This window comes from Polypterus senegalus, chromosome 8, assembly GCF_016835505.1.
Source record: "Polypterus senegalus isolate Bchr_013 chromosome 8, ASM1683550v1, whole genome shotgun sequence".
NCBI classification, from domain to species: domain Eukaryota; kingdom Metazoa; phylum Chordata; class Cladistia; order Polypteriformes; family Polypteridae; genus Polypterus; species Polypterus senegalus.
In genome coordinates, this window is record NC_053161.1 from 154,117,758 (window position 1) to 154,139,345 (window position 21,588).

Below are 21,588 nucleotides of genomic sequence, written 5' to 3' on the forward strand. Positions count from 1 at the left end.
AAGGAGAGTGAAATCATAATAAAGAAGACTTGAACCTCTCATGCATGTTATGATTGATGTTTTTCTTTATTATTATTATTATTATTATTATTATTATTATTAATAGCAGTGATAGTATTATTTTTATTATTATTAAATGTGCTCTCATGAAGGTTTTGTGACACTATATGCATGGGTTTTAATAACCAAGTAATTGATTTTTGCTGCAAAATCATTTTGTGTTCCTGTGGCCACTGCCATTTCTTGCCATTTTCATTGGTGTTACCTTAGCGATGTTATCCATAATTCCCTGCTATCGGTGTGTCCATATAAAGGTTGATGTGGATACTTGTCAATTATCCAAAATTATGATAAAACTGTACTTTTGAAGAAAGTTTCTTTGTGGTTTATCTCTGATTTTTGATCAGTGTTTTTGGCTCGACAAAATGGTGGCTTGAATTCCAGTAAACAAACGTGCCACAGACTCTAATTATGTCTCTTATTGTTTCTCTAAAATCTGTCTCTTCGAGTCAGCCAGAGACAATACAATTTTAAAGTAAAAATTTCACTATACTTTTCACTTGACAATAATGGCCGTATAAACCTCATTAAACCTATAAAATACCGAACTGAACAAAGATTAATCTAACTGGAGCAATACATGTGATGTTCGTGACTGATGTTGTGGGCATTGCATGACCGACATTGTGGACATTATGTGAAAGACATCATAGGTATTGTATCATAGGTATAGTTTTGGAACTATAAGTGCTGGTTGAAGCCTATTTGGAGCTCTAGGCAGGGTAGACGGACATCACCGCTCATTGTTCATAGTGGGTAGTCGGTTATCCTTAGACTTCGATGATCTAAATGCGTACACCTCGGTGTATGGAAAGTGCACCCCTTTAATAGCACAAACAGTGCCCCTTCGTGTATATACCATGGACTTTTATGGAGTCGGGGCATACACATTTTTACCTTCATAAACTCATTATCATTGTATTTTTGATCTGTTGTCCAGAGCGCACACACCTTCAGAAACACAAACTTTTACGACCCTTTGGCCCCAGAGCGAGCACCCCTTAACTTTTATACATGGCACCCCTCGGAGAATTGACCAGCACTGCTGTAAGTGTAACTGCTGCTGACAAACTGACTAATTTGAATTGTCTTACCTTTGGTAACCACTAGATGGTGTTAAAGTGTCAGTTGGCTACTGGGTTACCTTAAACGTATTCAGGTTCTTTAGGCTCCTTAAGCGCCCAGTAATAAAGGCTGAAGGTGCTACTTTAAACTTCGCTGTTTTGTAATTTGAACTTTGTTCTATGCGTTTCCAGTAAAATTTTGAGAAATATTTGAAATTTACTAGAAACATAATTTTAATCAAACCCCAGATGTGCCTCTGTGTTCTTGATGAGGAGCCTATTTAAATGGCGCAGTAGTAGTAGTAAGCGTTCAGAGTACAATGAAATCCTTACTTGCATGTGCAACCAACAGGGACAAATGAAGTAAATGAAATGAAAATTAGACTGAGTGTCAATTGAGAAGGAAAAAGAAAAAGTGTTCTTGTGTAAACCCTGGAAAAAAAAATCATATTAAAACAGCTGACAGCTTATGGCGAGTCGTTTCACTTGTTTGAGATTTACTATAACACAGCACACTGGTGTGTGAAGGGTTTTTCATGGCATGCACACTGTGCCCATTATGAAAGGTGTTATATGGAAACAGCTTTTTGTGTAAATTGCTACATTTAATATTTTACGACAGCTGAAATATTTTAGTGACCACTGGACAAACTGCCCACTAACTTCAACTGGCCTCAAGTACTTGGAGGATAATGGAGCAGGCTGGCCTCATCTCTTATCGCTGGTCCTGATGGCATCCACATTCCTGACATACCCGACTGGTGAAAGTTCACAAAAATGAAAACCTAAAGATGAACTTGATGAAATATTAACAGACACAAAAGGGAGCAAAAAGGAATGCAGGGCTAGAGAAGTGAAGGGGGACATTAATTGACATTAATTGATCCCAATTCAGCAAATGGAGAAGGCGTGCCTATAGAGGCCATTTTCAGAGACATTTTCCAGAATGAGTGGAGCTCAGGGCTCAGGTGGTGAAGAGCACATTAGAGCGCATTTCTGTATTTTGGCTCAATTGATTCCATTCACCCGGGGAATTCATTGCATTAGCTGATGAGAAGTTTTTGGCAATAAAACTGTCTGCATTGGATGTAAGTGGCTCACTGATCCTCGGCCTAATGGAGGCAAGCTGTGGGAGACAATGGAAAATGAAATCTGACTGTGTCTCTAAAGGGGTTTCATCATCTACGTGGGGATTTAAGCAAATGGTATTCACATGTAACAATGCCATTTTCACTATGGGTAAAAATGAAGCAGAAACCTGAGAAAGGGAATGCATATCAAAGGAATGATATGAAGAAGGATGCATTTGGTAAGAGTGGTCAAATAAAAAAGAGCATAGCCTTAGGAGTCCACTAGTGGTGCCATCTGTCAGACGCATCCCAGAAGTATTAAATCAAATTGACCGTCACATGTTTTATTGACTTTTGTTGCTTGTTTTTGTCATTTTTCTAAAACTGTCAACATACAGTGAGGGAAATAAGTAATCAACACATCAGCATTTTCCCATTAGACATATCTCCAATGCAGCAATGCACATACATTTAGACCAGATATTAATATTAACTCAATAAACCAATACAGCTAAAGAAATTGTAACATTTCAATCCAATAAAAAGTACAATAAAGTGGAATGCATGGAGTGACGGTGATAAGAAGAACTAAATCAGGTGGTCCCACTAATAATCAATCAATCAATCAACATTTATTTATATAGCACATATTCATACAAAAAAATGTAGCTCAAAGTGCTTTACAAAATGAATAGAGAAATAGAAGACACAATAAAAAATAAACATAAGTCAACATTAATTAACATAGAATAAGAGTAAGGTCCGATGGCCAGGGTGGACAGAAAAAACAAACAAAAAAAACTCCAAAGGCTGGAGAAAAAAATAAAATCTGTAGGGGTTCCAGACCAAGAGACCGCCCAGTCCCCTCTGGGCAATCTACCTAACATAAGTCAAACAGTCCTCTTTGTATTTAGGGTTTTCATGGAAGGACTTGATGATGATGGTCACGTAGACTTCTGGCTTTCAGTCCATCAATGTTGGTGCATCATGATGCTTTGAGTAGGTGGAGGTGGCGCAGGCCGCCACCACAAAGAAACCGGAAAAAGAAACAGAAGAGAGAGTAGGGGTCAGTATAGAGTAATAAGTTCTCTTACCTGAGTTCCTAAGGATCATCTGGGTTAAAGCATGTCCCACTTTTTTGAGAAAGGGTTACCCACTTCTAAATGCAAGTTAGAAAGTTAAAAAAAAACGCGAATTTGTTGCCAGGCTGTCACACAAGGAACATGTTGTGATGATGGGTAGAAGCAAAGAGCTCTCCCAAGACCTTCTCAACAAAATTGTTGAGCAACGTAGGCAATGGCCCTGGTGACTGACAGACTTCACAATTCCTAACTGGGGGACAAGTGGAAAGAACATCACTTTGCGCTTTCAACCATTTTTTTCTTGTTTCATTCTATTTTATTGCAAATAGTTTTCTAATGAATTGTAAGGTTACATCTTTCACTGATTGAGTTAATACCAATGTCTGGTCAAAATTTCATGTGCATAGCTGCATTGGAAATACGCTTAATGAGAAAAATGCTGGCAGGTTTACCGCTTATTACCACCAATTTGTATACGTGCAATCAGTGGGTGCCAAGCAGATAAGGAATTGAAAGGAAGAATTAACTGCAAATGCATAAAATGAAGGAACATTCAAAAACAAAGACGGAGGAGGACAGGGCTGAGAAAATGGAGTCCTACAAAGTATACAAGACCCATCCACATGAAGGTTCCAGAAAGAACCTTTGTTACAGGTAACAGGTTTAATGAATTTGCCAAATATCACAGGATTCCATCCATTTGCTAACCCGCTGAATCCGAATACAGGGTCACGGGGGTCTGCTGGAGCCAATCCCAGCCAACACAGGGCACAAGGCAGGAACCAATCCTGGGCAGGGTGCCAACCCACCGCAGGACACACACAAACACATCCACACGCCAAGCACACACTAGGGCCAATTTAGAATCGCCAATCCACCTAACCTGCATGTCTTTGGACTGTGGGAGGAAACCCACGCAGACACGGGGAGAACATGCAAACTCCACACAGGGAGGACCCGGGAAGCGAACCCGGGTCTCCTAACTGCGAGGCAGCAGCACTACCACTGCGCCACCGTGCCGCCCATCACAGGATTCACGAGCTAAAAATGACTCTTAATGCATCACACAGCTCAGGTTTTCTTGGTCGTCAGTATCCGATTAGGTTGCCTACTATGCATAAAAATGAGTTTTGTTCACATATCAGGAACCTTTTTAAAGCTCAGACAACTAATTTTATATGCCAAGAACCTTTCTCAGCATGAAATAGCTCTTTGTCAAGCAAGGGTTCAACGAGAATCCACATAACTCAGTAAAGTGCCATTAAATAACCTGTATAGTTAACAGTGCATAAGCACACACTGTGACTACATCACCAGAGAGCCCCAAACCACAGACACAGTAAAACACCACACGTTAAATGGAAAATATAAAGGATTTGTTTCTTTCAAAACACCTCTTCCCAATTTTCCCAGTAATAAGCTGCAATTATACAATAGATGGCCACAATAAACCTTCATCCTCCAGCTGAGTGTTGCCCACTTCCTCTGACTCCAAAAACTATGGAAGTGGGCTCCTTTTAAGGGAGTACCTCCAGGGATATTACATGGCCACTTGGAAGCACTTCCGGGCTACAAGAAAGCCAGCAAGATCCTCCTCCAGTAGTGCCCTCTACTGTCCCTACAGGGCTGCACTTCCAAGGCTCCAACTCCCATGCAGCCCTATGGGTATCCAGACTGGGAACCTACATGAGGGACACTGCCACCTAGAATGGAGGGGGATGAATTGCTCCCCTGCTGGTTCCTGACGACTTTGGTCATCCCAATCAGGATGGGAATCATTAAGGCATCCCGGTCGGCTATTACACCCCAGAGGTGGGTAGAGCAGCCAAAAATTGTACTCAAGTAAGAGTAGCGTTACTTCAAAATAATATTACTCAAGTAAAAAGTAGTCCACCAAACATTTACTTGGTAAAAATGTACTTGGTGAAAGTGCTGAGTAACTGTTTGAACATAATAAATGATTTATTTTTTAGAAACGTTGTAATAAGACAGACAAAAATATAAAATAATCTCCAAATAATAAAAAAAATGAGTAAAAATAAATAACATTTTTACAAAATAAAGACGCACAAATAACACAAAGTTCCAAATCTCGTTTTTTCACAACAAAGCTTTTGAAGCCGCTACCTACAGTAGGTAACATGTATGTTTGAACAGTCACTTACAGTGACGAGATATACTTTATAATACTGCATATACACTTTGTGGTGTAGCTGGTCCGCCGCTTCAAATCCATTAAGCCGTGTCACTCTCCGTGGGCGAAACTGCACGACCGTTGGGGAGTTAAGGAGGTAGTTGGAGTGAGTCGCACCTGCACATGCGGGTCTGATCGTTCTCAATTGATTTATTGGCTTCCTGCGGCATGTGATTAAGGCCCACAGAGATGGGAGTGTATAAATACAGATCAGCACAAAAGGATCATTTGAGGATCATTTCCCTCAATAAATAAATGACCAAGTACAATATTTTTGTCTCATTTGTTTAACTGGTTTCTCTTTATCTGCCTTTAGGACTTGAGTGAAAATCTGATGATGTTTTAGGTCATATTTATGCAGAAATATAGAAAATTCTAAAGGGTTCACAAACTTTCAAGCACAACTGTACCACTGGGTTTATGAGTTTAAAAGGACTCTTGCCGAATATAAATTTTGCAGGTTATTGTCAAGGTTTCTTAAGCTGTTAGTGACCTGTAAAGGAACCTACCGTACAATAAAGATTTCTGTTTTTTTCTACAAGTTAGGAAGTTTTTCAAAGCACAAAGAACCACCTTCACGTGCAAAGAACCCTTCCAAAAAGGTGATGACTCTACAAGGAACCACACAACCCAGTAAAAGAACCATCAAGTACCATTAGAGAACCAGGAGTGCAAGGCTGGTTTCTCCTGTCTTAGTAGCGATGGGCATCCATGACTCCACAATCTGGAAGACATTGGGAGAAAATTACTTCTAGATAGATAGATAGATAGATAGATAGATAGATAGATAGATAGATAGATAGATAGATAGATAGATAGATAGATAGATAGATAGATAGATAGATAGATAGATAGATAGATAGAAGTACATAACGATAGATAGATAGATAGATAGATAGATAGATAGATAGATAGATAGATAGATAGATAGATAGATAGATAGATAGATAGATAGATAGATACTTTATTAATCCCAAGGGGAAATTCACATAATCCAGCAGCAGTATACTGATACAAAGAAACAATATTAAATTAAATAGTAATAAAAATGAAAAGAATTAAAATAAAATTAATGTTCGCATTTACTCCCCCGGGTGGAATTGAAGAGTCGCATAGTGTGGGGGAGGAACAATCTCTTTAGTCTGTCAGTGGAACAGGACGGTGACTTCTATTTGAAAGCAGCAAGCAAGGAGTCACTGCTAACCAAGAACATAAATATGTGTCTCTCATTTGCTTGGAACCAAGTGGACGATGGCTCAAACCTTTAAGGAGAATGTTCTGACAAAGGTGAAACACATTTTCAATGAGGTTCAACAATACAATACAATACAATACAGTTACAGTTTATTTTTGTATAGCCCAAAATCACACAGGAAGTGCCGCAATGGGCTTTAACAGGCCCTGCCTTTTGACAGCCCCCCAGCATTGACTCTCTGAGAAGACAAAGAAAAACTCCCAATAAAAACCTTGTAGGGAAAAATGGAAGAAACCTCGGGAAAGGCAGTTCAAAGAGAGACCCCTTTCCAGGTAGGTTGGGCGTGCAGTGGGTGTCAAAAGTAGGGGGTCAATACAATACAATATACACAACAGAACAATTCCTTAAGACAGCATAATAATACACATTTTAGAAGTACGATTTAACAGTAGATGATATGACATAATTAGGTTTTCAACAAGGAGCCGCACAACCTGGTAGAGCATCATAAAGTGCTTTTAAAGAGCCAGTATGTTTAAGAGTTTGGGGTGCGATAAGAGAGTTGCATTTTGGGGGCTTATTTAAAAGGAAGAGATTAGCGCATGTTGCCATAGCAAAGAAATAGAGAGTAGTGAGATAGCCAAGATATAGCGCCAGTCATCAGAATTAGCCTAAGCGTTGTTTGATAGTTTGTGTGTGTCAAATCTCAGACGTCTTGACAGCCAGTGTGTACAACCAAAATGACGTCGTCAGCTCCACAAGTGGGCAGCAAAGTAGTTCATTTTTACCTTTAAATACCAATTTATAATAGGCAGTATTGCATCTATTTGAACCAATTATACAATGCATTTTGGAAGAATTAAAAAAGAGCTCCAATTTGCATTAGGGGCTTAAGCCAGAAAAATTGGCAACAAAGTAAATAAATAAAATTACTCATCAAGACCAGCGGGGATGCCTTCAGTTACATTTTTATTGTCATTATTGTTCTGTATGTTTTTCTAATATTAAAGTATGGCTACATCAACAAATGTGATCACTTAAATGTTAGTTAATTAAACGACTTTCACTAAGAACACCACCAATCGCTTTGTGTAAAAGTGAAAGGAGGCCATCGGTATGTACAGTATGCCTTATAAAGTGGACCGATCTCCTCTTATTTATTTTTTAAGCATGGTGAAGTCGTGCCCTTCAGGTCACTCAATGAGACTGCGCTGTAGCGGACCAATCGGACAGGGTACTGCGGGGGTCAGCGGATCAAAGGAAGGTGTCATTTGTGTACATGGTGTCCTTAGCACATGTGTGCATTTGGTTCAATGGCTTATCATAGGACTCTGACAATTTCTGATTTCATCCCAATGAGCAGATAACAATGAAAGCCTCTCTGATAACATAGCATGTGCCCCAGGATGTGAAACTCACACGAGTACTTCCCTTTCACTAGAGCTTAGTGCCTTAAAGACACTTTGTTTCAATAACGCTTTGCTTTTCTTTCTTTCTTTCTTTCTTTCTTTCTTTCTTTCTTTCTTTCTTTCTTTCTTTCTTTCTTTCTTTCTTTCTTTCTTTCATTTATTTTCGTAGATTTACTATAGTGGTGCAACCACACAAATGAGTACAGATTCCATCCGCCATCCAGTATGGATGAGAGGGACAGCAGCCCCAGTAAGCAGGGGTATGAAAGGTGCAATTCAGTATAGCGTATCTCAAGGCACACTAAAAATTATAAATAACAATGCTAGTAATCCGATAGTTTTATTTTCTACTATTGATCGTTGTTTTAAGCAAATTAAATTCTTTCACAAGGATATATTTAGAATAATTTCTCAACTGAGAACCTCCGCCTGCGCCCTTGACCCAATACCAGCAAGTCTTTTCAAAGAAGTATCCAGCGTGCTAATTGATAGTGTGCTTCACATAGTAAACTCATCATTAGATACGGGGGTCTAAAGACTGCTGTAGTTAAACCCCTGCTCAAGAAACATAATCTCAATTTCTAACCTGCCTTTCTTAAGTAAAATCCTAGTCATAATGCAGCTAAATGACCACTTGACTAAACATGCTATTCTTGACAAGTTTCAGTCGGGTTTTAGAAAAAATCACAGTGCAGAATCAGTGCTTTTTAAAGTAGTAAATGACTTGCGGGTAAATGCAGACAGAGGCTGTTTATTTATTTTCATCCTCTTAGATCTGAGTGCCGCATTTGACACCATTGATCACAAAATTCTTAGAAATCGCCTTAGTCAAGGGGTGGGCCTCTCTGGCAGGGTCTTAAATTGGTTTGAATCCTACCTGGCAGGTAGAAAATTCTTTGTTAGTTGTGGTAATTATAACTCAAAGACACATGATATCCGATATGGTGTTCAACAAGGCTCTATCCTGAGTCCACTGCTCTTTTTGATTCCAATGCTTCCATTAGGTCAGATTATCTCAAAGCATAATGTGAGCTACCACAGCTATGCTGATGACACACAACTGTATTTATCAATAGCGCCTGATGACCCCGACTCTCTTGGTTCACTGACTCAATGCCTTACTTGTGTTTCTGAGTGGATGAGTATTAATTTTCTCAAACTAAATAATAAATACCCCTACTTTCTCTGCTGTTCTTTTACTGGTTTTCTGTGGTGGCGATCTGTGCCACCACCACCTGATCAGGACACCATCCAGTCCCTACATTGATGGATTGAAGGCCAGAAGTCCACATGACCAGCATTGTCTAATTCTTCCATGTGAAGCCTGAAAACCATAAGGACTGATTGAGATCATTGATGTTAGTAGAATGCCCAGTGAGGGCTGGGTGGTCTCGTGGCCTCGGAACCCCTGCAGATTTTTTTTTTTCTCCAGCCCTCTTGAGTTTTTTTTTTTTTTTTATGTCTTCCTGGCCTTCAGACCTTACTTTATTCTTTGTTACTTAGTATTGCCTAATCTTATATTTATATTTATATATTTTTTTATAAACATTTCTTTCTTCAACTTATAAAGCACTTTGAGCTACATCATTTGTATGAAAATGTGCTATAGAAATAAAGGTTGTTGTTGTTAAGTAGAGGTGCCCCAAGCAACTTATCTGACTGATTCTTTACCAGAAATGACTACTATAATACTGACCCCTGATACCCCCAACCCAAAACCATGCTCTCCCTGCGCAGTTTGGAAATCATTTTGCTTAAAAACAATGCAGTGTCATTACACCTTAAACAGGCTGATGGCAATATGATGCTGAAGAAGGACCTCTTTTCTCCATAGGGAAGGCAAGGAGATCCTGGAACAACCCTGGGTGCCTAGAACATTAAATCAGACTCACGTACAGTAGAACATTAGAACATTCTAGACGAGAACAGGTCATTCAGCCCAACAAAGCTCTCCAGTCCTGTCCACTTAATTCTTCCAAAAAAACATCGAGTCGAGTTTTGAAAGTCCTTAATGTCTTACTGTCTACCACACTACTTGGTAGCTTATTCCAAGTGTCTGTGGCTCTCTGTGTAAAGAAAAACTTTCTAATGTTTTTGTGAAATTTACCCTTAATGAGTTTCCAACTGTGTCCCGGTGTTCTTGATAAACTCAGTTTAAAATAACAGTCTCAATGCACTGCTCTAATTCCCTTCATAATTTTAAACACTTCAGTCAGTCCTTGGTTAGTCAGTCCTATACTCCTCCTCCTCCTCCTGCCCACTCCTGATGCAGCCCACAATAGAAGTGTCGTCCGCGAACCTTTGCACGTGGCAGGACTCCGAGTTGTATTGGAAGTCCGATGTATATAGGCTGAACAGGACTGGAGAAAGTACAGTCCCCCCGAGGTGCTCCTGTGTTGCTGACCACAATGTCAGACCTAAAGTCAAAGTTGAAGAGGGAGTGCAAAATGTAATGAAGGTGGGTAGAATACAGAAAATGAATCCACCTTCCACATGCTGGATGAACAAAGGGAGCCCCTGGCTAATGATCAAGCCCCTCCTGCTGACCCACAAGTCAAAGCTGTGCTGATAAATATCCAGCATTACTGTTTGCATGTGAGTCTTGTGTAGTCAACATTCTGATTATCTGCTGCATTAGGAAATTCTGCTCTTTCTGTCCTGGATCTTCAGACTCACTAAACTGGGCCCTGTGTTCAGTTTCTTATTTCCTGACAGAAAAAAAAACAAACATTTCCAGCAGTATGTCTTAATTGAAAGAAATAATGGAATTATTACAACACTCAGTCTTCTTGTGAGAAAACAGACAGACCCCATCGGAAGCAGTTAGGAGACAAGATAGCCACAGTAGTGCCAAGAACGTCAATCAGTCAAGCGCTGACTGATCACATTTCATTACATATCTTTCACAGACAGCAATTTTACAAAATGAACAAGAGTGACACGAGGCTGATTGACTTATTAAGTGTGTGTATGTGACATGTGCAAGAACAGAGGTGGACAAAACAAAACCTATTTTCTGAACTTGCTAGTCCCAATCATTAATTGTGACTAAATGTATGATTCACATGTATATGTTATGTTTAGATATAATATAATATAATATAATATAATATAATATAATATAATATAATATAATATAATATAGTGGTAGCGCTGATGCCTCACAGTTAGAAGACCCGGGTTCGCTTCCCGGGTCCTCCCTGCGTGGAGTTTGCATGTTCTCCCCGTGTCTGCGTGGGTTTCCTCCGGGCACTCCGGTTTCCTCCCACAGTCCAAAGACATGCAGGTTAGGTGGATTGGCAATTCTAAATTGTCCCTGGTGTGTGTGTCCTGCAGTGGGTTGGCACCCTGCCTGGGATTGGTCCCTGCCTTGTGCCCTGTGTTGGCTGGGATTGGCTCCAGCAGACCCACGTGACCCTATATTTAGGATATAGTGGGTTGGATAATGGATGGATGGATGTTTGCTGAAAGTGAAATCCACATACGCAAGCGGCAGAGACGCGAAGTGACTGGCACGTAGCGCAGGCCGGAGGGTTGGCGAGTGAAGCAAGCAGGGGGCAAAGCCCCTTAGTAATATAATATAATACAACTGTGACCATTAGTGGGACATACAGTAGATGAAAAAAAATATATGAAAACATTTATTGCTGGGCAAAAAGGGTTTCAGGTACATACAAAAAGGAGATAGCACAAACATTAAACCATTCAAGGACATGGCTGCCCAATGAAGTTCTGCACCTGCCTTCCTTTCGCCCTCTTCTCTCACCTATATTTCAGCCAAAGCTATATTATATTATATTATATTATATTATATTATATTATATTATATTATATTATATTATATTATATTATCTGTTGACTTCCATAGTGCTTTGAGGACCATCCAAACTCTGCTCTTTAGGGACAAGCTGACAGAGATGAGAGTAGATTCACACGTGGTGGCATGGAACGTGGACTATCTTACAGACAGACCTCAGTATGTGCATCTCAGGAACTGCAGGTCTGACATTGTGGTCAGCAACACAGGTGCGCCGCAGGGGACTGTACTTTCTCAGGTCCTTTTCAGCCTATATACATCGGACTTCCAATACAACTCGGAGTCCTGCCACGTGCAAAAGTTCGCTGACGACACTGCATCAGGAGTCAGTAGGAGGAGGAGTATAGGAACCTAATCAAGGACTTTGTTAAATGGAGCAACTCAAACCATTTATACCTGAACACCAGGAAAACCAAGGAACTGGTGGTGGATTTTAGGAGACCCAGGCCCCTCATGGACCCCGTGATCATCAGAGCTGACCGTGTGCAGAGAGTGCAGACCTATAAATACCTGGGAGTGCAGCTGGATGATAAATTGGACTGGACTGCCAATACTGATGCTCTGTGTGAGAAAGGTCAGAGCTGACTATACTTCCTTAGAAGGCTGGCATCCTTCAACATCTGTAATAAGATGCTGCAGATGTTCTATCAGACATTTGTAGTGAGTGCCCTCTTCTATGCGGTGGTGTGCTGGGGATGCAGCATAAAGAAGAGGGATGCCTCACGCCTGGACAAACTGGTGAGGTGTCATGCTCTATTGTAGACATGGAGCTGGACAGCTTGACATCTGTGGCAGAGCGACGGTCACTGAGCAGGCTCCTGTCAATCATGAAGAATCCACTGCCTCCACTGAACAGTATCATCTCCAGGCAAGGAGTAGCTTCAGATACAGACTGCTGTCACTGTCCTGCTCCACTGACAGACTGAGAAGATCGTTCCTACCCCACACTATGTGACTCTTCAGTTCTACCCGGGGGGGTAAATGTTAACATTAAACAAAGTTATTATCTGTTATACCTGAATTGTTATCACTCTTTAATTTAATAAAGAGTTGTTGTTTATCAGTATGCTGCTGCTGGAGTATGTGAATTTCCCCTTGGGATTAATAAAGTATCTATCTATCTATCTATCTATCTATCTATCTATCTATCTATATTATATTATATTATATTATATTATATTATATTATATTATATATTATATTATATTATATTATATTATATTATCAGCTCTGTTTAATCCAGCTTAGGATCATTAAAGTTCAAAGCCTATGTAAACAGCAAGGGATAAACCAACACTAGATTGATCCCCAGTTCATCTTGGACCCATTCATAAATACACAAACACTCCAGAGAGAATCATTTAAAGTCCCCAGTTAACTTACCATGCATATCACAGGTATTAGGAAGGAAAACCCCGGAATACCCTGGAGAAAAAGTAAACACACAAGACAGATGCTTGGAAAGCAAGCATGCTACTTACTACAGACAATAACTGGATACAGAATTCAAAGCCACTATGCCGAATCCGGCAGAATTGCTGTTTCTCTGTATTATATTTTAATATAAGATCTTTACATTCCGTTTCAAGAAGACATGAAGGTAGATGTCGTTTCAAACATGTATTGGATGCAAGGCAAGAACAAAACCTGGAAAAGGCATAATCAGTTCATTGACAGGCCTACTCACATGTGCTACAGTGTTATTTAATAAGTAATAGCAATAGCAAACAATAATGTTTACTTCATGGAACACATTCTCCATTGTGAATAATATTCAAATATACTTTATAAACAGAGATACAAGTATGTGAACCCTTATGATGTCCTCTGTTATCATACATTTCAGGTCTTTAACTAAAATCTAATATCAGGTAAACAGCACTAAAGTGAACAAATAACAGTTTTTTATTTGCTTTTGTCATTTATTGAATGATAGATTTACTGTATCTGATACCAGCTGGCACTGTGTAATTGCCCTTAAACTTACTAATTGGTTGTCCCACCTTAACTTCAGTCAATGCAACCATGGATTCCTGTAATTCAGTTTCTTTCACATCACCGTAGAGGAATGTTAGGTGACTCTTCCTTCCACAGCGGCTTCCACTCAGAAGCACTGGGACATTTTCAGGCATGGACAACTTGTTTCAGATCCTTCCATGACATTTCCATTGGGTTAAAGTCTGACTCGTCTAGTCTGGAACTTTACTTGTGCTTCTTTGTAACCATTCAGATGTGGTTTTTGCTTTTGTGTTTTCAGTTGTTGTCTTTCTTCATCACCCAACTGTGCTTCAGGTTCAGTTCAGGGACAGATAACCAGATATTCTCCTTAAGGATATTTTAATACACAACAGAATTTACGGGGCCTTTAATAATGGAAAGTCATTCGGGTCCTGATATATCAAAGCACTCTCACACCATCACACTACCTGTGCCATGTCTCGATGTTAGTATAACGTTCTCATTGTGGAATAACACTTTTGCATGATGCTGAATATAAAGGAAAATGCACCTCACTTTTGTCTCATCTGCTCATACAGTATTCCCCAGAAGTGCTTGAGCCATCATCAGTTTGGTTCCAAGCAAATGAGAGACAAGTATTTGCTGGGCTAGCAGTGACGTCTTCCTTGCTACTTTCATATAGAGCTCATTTTTTTCCCCAATGTCTTTTAGATTGTGGAGACAAAGAAGCTCATTATTGCTGATACAACAGAAGCCGGCAGTACACTCTTGAAAATAAGTTCTTTAATGGTACTTTATGGTTTTTGTCTGGGTCGTGTGGCTCCTTGAAGAACCATTGCTTGACCACCACTTCACTCTGGAAAGGGTTCCTCACATATGAAGTTGGTTCTTTGTGCTTTGAAAAACTTTCTAATATGCAGAAAAAAAATGAAACTTTTAAATGTATGGTATTCTACCCAGCAGGAAACTAACAGATTAAGTTTAGCCTGTGTTATTGTATTCAGTGAGATTCCTTTTAAAACCAGGAACCCACTGGTATTTCACAAATCTGTTACCATCTATTCACAGCTATTTACCATACTATATAGACTGTTACAGATCTAAATAAATAAAGGTCTTTGTTTGGATGGGTCTTTTGGGAACCAAAAATGGTTCCCCTATGGCAGGGGTCCTCAATCCCAGTCCTGGAGAGCCGCAGTGGCTGCAGGTTTTTGTTCTGACCTGGTTTCTTAATTAGAAAGCAATACTTGCCAATAAAGCACTAACAAGCTATGAAATTCAATTAACTCTGCTATGTCAGGTCATTCTCATATCCTAGATTTTCTTTCCCTTTCTATCATGCAAATGATTTGAAGGCTAAAATGGACGAGTAATTCTCAGTCCTTCACTTTTTTCTCTTCAGTTTTCTTCCAAGTATTTAATTAAACCCAATAGTGCAGATAAATACACACAGGTGTAAATGTTAATAAGCTAAATGGAGAAATGCTGCTCTCTCTTGTCATTTGCATGTTATTGATAATAAGGAGCAATTAAAATAGCTGTTTAAGACAAAATTAAGCAATAAGGGCTCAAAATCACTAAAGTGAAGCAGAAGTGTTACTTTAGCAATAAGTGCTTTTTATTAAGCAACTGGGTTGGAGCAAAAACCAGCAGCCACTGCGGCTCTCCAGGACCGTGATTGAGGACCCCTGCCCTATGGCATTGCTCTGAAGTTTTAAAAGTGTCTATTAGACATTAAATATTTCAATGTTGTCAACTCTTAAGGACGGAGTGGTAACTCTGAGGCTAAGGATCTGCACTGGTATCTGGAAGGTTACCAGTTTGAATCCTGTTACTGCCAGAAGGGGTTCTATGGGGCCCTTGAACAAGGCCTTTAACCTGCAATTGCTCCAGGGGGACTTGTACAATGGCTGACGCTGTGCTCTGATCCCAAAGAATGTACGATAACTACATTTCGTATACCTGAACAATGACAATAAAGTAGAATCATCTTTCAAAGCCCAAAGTACAACCCTTTCCAGAATGAAATGGTCCAACCCAGTAAAGTGCCATTAAAAAAGAACAGTCTTCAAGAGTGTGGAGCTATGATGTGTAGATCAATAGGAAGACAGAAATGTTATCTGTGGAGTTGTTGCCAGGAAGAAGCCTCTTCTGCCAAATGAGAATAAAGTTGCCCATCTGAAGTTTTACAGATTGCCAGAATTCTGGAAGTCTGTTCACTGGGCATATTAAGTCCAAAATAAACCTATTTGGACAAATATAGTACTTGGCTGTGAGGTTCAGTGTAGAATTATTGCTTGACAGAGAATTGTTTCATTCTAGAAAGGGTTCCTTGCATATGAAATTGGTTCTTTGGGCTTTAAAATGTGTGCGTGGATAAAAAATCTTTAATGTTTCATAGGCAACCTAGCAGGATACAGCAAATCAAGGAAACCTGAACTGAGCCCAAGTTATTGTATGAGGCAAAAGTTCTTATAGAATCATGACCCATTAATACTTCACAAATCTGTTACCATCTATTTATGGTTATTTACTGTATGGACTTGTTATGGATCTAAACAAACTAAGAATCTCTCTGGAGCCTTCGTGTGGATGGGTCTATCAGGAACCAAAATTGATTCCCCTATGGCATCGCTCTGGTATCTTTATTGTTAAGACTGTGTGTGTGCATTTTGCATGCCACTTTATTATTATTATTATTATTATTATTATTATTATTATTATTATTATTATTATTATTATTATTTTTGTAAATAATTTGGAATTTGTGTTTAAGGCTCTGTGGTGGGCTGGCACCCTGCCCAGGATTTGTTCCTGCCTTGTGCCCTGTGCTGGCTGGGATTGGTTCAAGCAGACCCCCATGACCCTGTGTTAGGATATAGTGGGTTGGAGACTTGACTGACTGACTGACTGACAGACTGACTGACTGACTGTTTAAGGCTGTTGCAAAGTTGGTCCCTGTTGGAATCAGAGTTTCAACGGGTGCAGGACAAGTGTTAGGCCATGATGCTCTGCTCTGTCAGTGGTGACACTGGGCCACCAAGAGAGAGTGTACTTTGGGTGTGTTAAGGATCCTCCATGACTCCTTGCAATTACAGGGTAATATGGCCGGCTGGCCATTGCTGTAAAGTTTCACTGCTGCTAAAAAAAATGATATTTGGAGGTTATGACTGTCTCTGTGGTTCGATGAAGTCCCATAGAAATGGTGCTGTAGCCTTTTCCTAAACTGATACCTGTCTGGTCTTTTTAGGAATTTCCTTTGATAGTCACATCATATGCTAGTTCAAGCTTTGTGTTAGCAATTTTGTTCTAATGGATTAATTTAATGGTTTTGACTTCACTTTTTTCAAATAATTCTTGTTGATATTGGATAACTTTTCTCATAACCGGGTTGCTTGCACATACAGAAATGTGGATTGAAGTGACAATCTTGGAGATAAAAATTCTGTTCATTAACCAATGCACCTCACTGCAAGGTATGGGGGGAGATGGAGACTTTGCCACCATCATTGGACCCTCAGCAAAAACAACATGGACCTGGGAGGATGTTCAGATTTCACTATCTGTGATTGTCCTCTGAACTAATAATAATAAGCAAAAATTTAATTTATGAGGCAGGCGGAGTTATGAGACAGTGCTAAACAATGTAACAAGTATTATCCACCTACCAGATCAGCTTATGTAGAGTAGGGTAACAGAGCTGCTGGGGTCTTTTACAGCAAGCATATGGTGCAAAGCAGATGGACATGGAGCCATCAGGGTGAAAACATCCCCCACCATACACACTATACTATTTAGTGTCACCAGATTTGCCTAAACTGCTTGTCTCTGAACTTTAAACTAGTATACCCAGAGGAAACCCAGGTGGACAGGAGGAGAACATGCAAACTTCATGCAGGGAGCATCAGGATATGAACCCCTGTCTTTTGACTGTGATGCGGCAGCACTAACACTGCACCACTGTGTCTCCCATTATAGTAAAACACGTCGACCTACAGCCCTGAAATAAAATGATAGAAAAGGCTAGAAATAAAGAACAGTGAACTCTTAACCCATTGTTTACAAATGTAAGAAGTTACACTTGATTGTGAACTCTGAACATATATGTTCAGATGCCCTAGGAGATTATCAATAATTGAACTTGTGGGGAGTGGGGCAGTGGTAGCGCTGCTGCCTCACAGTAAGGAGACCTGGGTTCGCTTCCCTGCATGGAGTTTGCATGTTCTCCCCATGTCTGCATGGGTTTCCTAAATTGTCCCTGGTGTGTGTGTGTGTGTCTCCTGCAGTGGATTTGTTCCTGCCTGGGACCCTCTGTTAGGATATACAGTTTGGATAATGACTGACTGACTGAACTCGCGGGGATCGTGATTTAATTACAATTAACTTTGCTGCAACTGAAAATTTTGAGTGTCCAGAATATACAAGGATACGCTTTCTAAAACTGCAAGATCAAAGTCTTAGCCCCATTAGTTTACGACAGACAGGCAGACATTAGCATATTCTGTTCTATTCTATTCTATTCTATTCATTGTTAATGTCACACTGACAGTGATAGAGTTTCAAACTGGATGTCTGATTTTTGTCTTCTGAACGATTTAATTTGATTTTGGCAAAGTGAATTAAATAAAAGTATAGGTTATTCAATGGCGTTTTATGGTTTTTAATGTTTATATATACATACTTTTTAGAAGTGTATTTGTTCTTGTGGCCAGCGTTAGATTGTGTTATATTCTGCTCGACATTTTACATTTAATAATAAGTGATGTTTATATTTATTCTGTGCATGTGGCCATAGATCAGATACTTCGAGAATTTACACTTCAGTAATAAAGCCTGCTTTGTTCATATTCCCAATCAATACATTTTCAAGAGCTCATTAATAATAGCTGCTACGTCTCGTGCATCCTGTGGGAGGCGCTGCTTCGCTTTTAACACACGGCGGCCTCCCCCCGCGCAGCTCCTCTCACACAATAGCGGAGCTAGTGACACAGTCGCGGCAGCAGCCACACTGAATGGGAATGTCTGATGCAAAGCAGAATCGCCATTGCAAAAAAGGCAGAGCTGAGAACAGCAAGAGCTCACCTCGGGCTGCTCGGGATTATTCTTGCGCGGCTAGCTGGTTGAGGCAAAGCCGTCTTCAGAATCACCTCCCTATGTAATGTTCCGAAAAACCTTCATCGTATAGTGGCATCATGAGAGGAAGACACGTTTTCGTGGCTGCGCTGTACATGCTGGCACACCTTCGTACCATAGGTAAGCAGCTGGAGTGATGCTCTTTTGCCATCTTAGAGGGCGTGTTTTTTGCCAGATTTTGGTAAAAAGAGGACATTGAAAAAAGGAGTAATCGCTGATTATGCAGTATACAAAGAACAGTTTTGTCATATTATTATGTTTTTCGAATGAGTGACACGAAAAACCTATCTATCTATCTATCTATCTATCTATCTATCTATCTATCTATCTATCTATCTATCTATCTATCTATCTATCTATCTATCTATCTATCTATCTATCTATCTATCTATCTATCGAGGGGTCTATTAGGGTACTTATCCACTATTTACTGGCACAGTCGATCGTATTATTCCAGCCAGGCACGTTCTGTCTTCCGCTAATGAGGTTACCTGCCGCGCTTCTTCCTGCATCGCCCTGCAGAGCTGCAGCCCCCCAGGTTAAATGCACGCGGCAACCAAAGCAGCACACGTGTTGTTCCAAGAAAGCTACACATTTCAAGAAAAAAGGGCCACTTTAATATCCATTACATTGGTTTGTCACGGAAAGAATTCAGCACCCTGGAGAGCAGTCGCAGTGGCGTGAACACTACCGGACTCTCTTATGCTTTTTGGAGGTGTCGGGGTCTTTAAGGTTTTTCCTCAGTCTTTTCAGCTACTCCAGTCTCTTTTTCTTGCATTATGAAATTGTTATTCTGTCTTTATACCTGAAGCATTGAAGTTTCTCCTCTTGTTTTATTCCCCCTTTTTAAATGAATTAGTTGTATCGTAGATGTGCGCAGTTCAGTGTATGCACCGCGAAGAAAAACACCAGTTTTCAAACAGGCTTGTGATGTACAGGATTTGAAGTTGATATATCATAGTTAATGAGTCTGAACGAATGGGAAGGCCAAGAGAGACACATGTCATTGTGATTGTGTTAGCTGCACGTGTGATGGTTTGCACTTCTGACCTTCTCTGACTCCAAATACCAAACAGCCGTAAAGTTAATGGCTCGTGATACACCGTAGAGACGCCTGCCTGCTCTAAAGGCAAAGGGGCTAGCAGGAAAAATAAAATAACATTACTCAATATAAGCAGGAAGTCATCGTTCAAGTTGTAATTCTCTGGCACGTCCCACAGACCACAAGTGAAGCCTTTTCTCTAATTGCTTTCCCCATTTAAGCGATACGGGGAAATGGACCTTTTCCAGAAGCACTACAGATCAACCGCTGCATATAGTGCAGCATCCCAAAGTGCTTGTCATATAAACCAGTGTGTGGCTTAATGAGATATATGATCATAGAATTAGGGTTACTGAGCAGATCAGAGTCTCCTTTATGAGGACGCAGTGAGCTCAGAGCTTTAGTTGTCCCTCATGTACAAAACAATTTAAATATTTATACAAAGTGAATTAATTGTAAGGTTAAGTGCCTCTTAGGGTCAGTGGTGAGAATCTGACACCTTGGCCACTACTGTACCAGGCTGTCTACCACTAGAAAAATGCAAGTCATAGTGGTTGCTTTGTCCATAAAATGTCACAGCATGACGGCCGTGTTAGAAACGGAAAGAAGAGCACGGATAGGTAACTCGCAAAAACAAACAATCCTAATTTTTTATAGTGCCTTCGCCAAAAGGAGGGGTTACATGGGGTGGAATTAAAATAATTGTCATTTTGGTAGTTCAATGTAGTCACTAGAGAAGGTGGCAGACGAGTGTGTTGTAAATCTGAATTGTCGCACAAAGGGGGCAGGAATCAACAAGACGTAATAGAAAATCTAATATTACTTGTAACACCTTACTTGTTAGGTGTCAGTTTGCTCTATGCCAACGGAATTTGAATGGGCTCTATTTGCAGGTTTTAATATCAAAACATGTATATAAATAAATTTAGTTTTTATGTATTCAATGTTGACTCTTACAAACCTAGGGTTCCCTTCAATACTTTGTGTGGCTTTAATGACATGCATATCCTCAAAACATACATGACTATGTATCTCCTGTCAATTTATAGATATCAATACATATTTAGCATAAGTGTAAACTTTTCAAAAATTTATATTATTTTCAGTACCTTACATTTGATATTTATTTCAATTACTTCTTGATGAGCCCTCCAAGAATATTTAATACAAATTTAAATATCTGACACATTTTAAAGTGATATGTCAAAATACTACTCTAAGGAAAGATTGAAATTGTTAAAATTATCTCTAATAAAAAAATTGCACATTAAAAAAATGGAATAATATTTGTAAATGACCCTTAAGGAAGATTCCAGAGATATAGCAAACACCACTGGTTAGAATCTAATTTCTGGTCATTCTCTGTGCGACTTTACAGGATAAAAATAAGAGGACAGTCCACAGCCATTGCTCGCCGAGACATTATGTTCCACTAAATGTGTTCTTATGCTTTAATATATAGAATATTATAATTATTATTAGTAGTAGTAGTATGATGATGATGATTATTATCCATCCGTCCATCAACCCACTGAATCCGAACACAGGGTCACGGGGGTCGGC

General features: G+C 39.7%; 1 protein-coding gene across 1 annotated transcript in view; it reads left to right on the forward strand.

The window, feature by feature from the left end:
* Nucleotides 1–18,819: 18,819 nt before the first annotated feature.
* Nucleotides 18,820–21,588, forward strand: part of ptprr (protein tyrosine phosphatase receptor type R) — a 261,788-nt gene continuing 259,019 nt past the window's right edge. Inside the window, exon 1 of the mRNA XM_039759911.1 lies at nt 18,820–19,103. Within this exon, the coding sequence (XP_039615845.1) occupies nt 19,043–19,103 (61 nt within the window). The 5' untranslated portion in view covers nt 18,820–19,042. The remainder of the gene's footprint in view (nt 19,104–21,588) is intronic.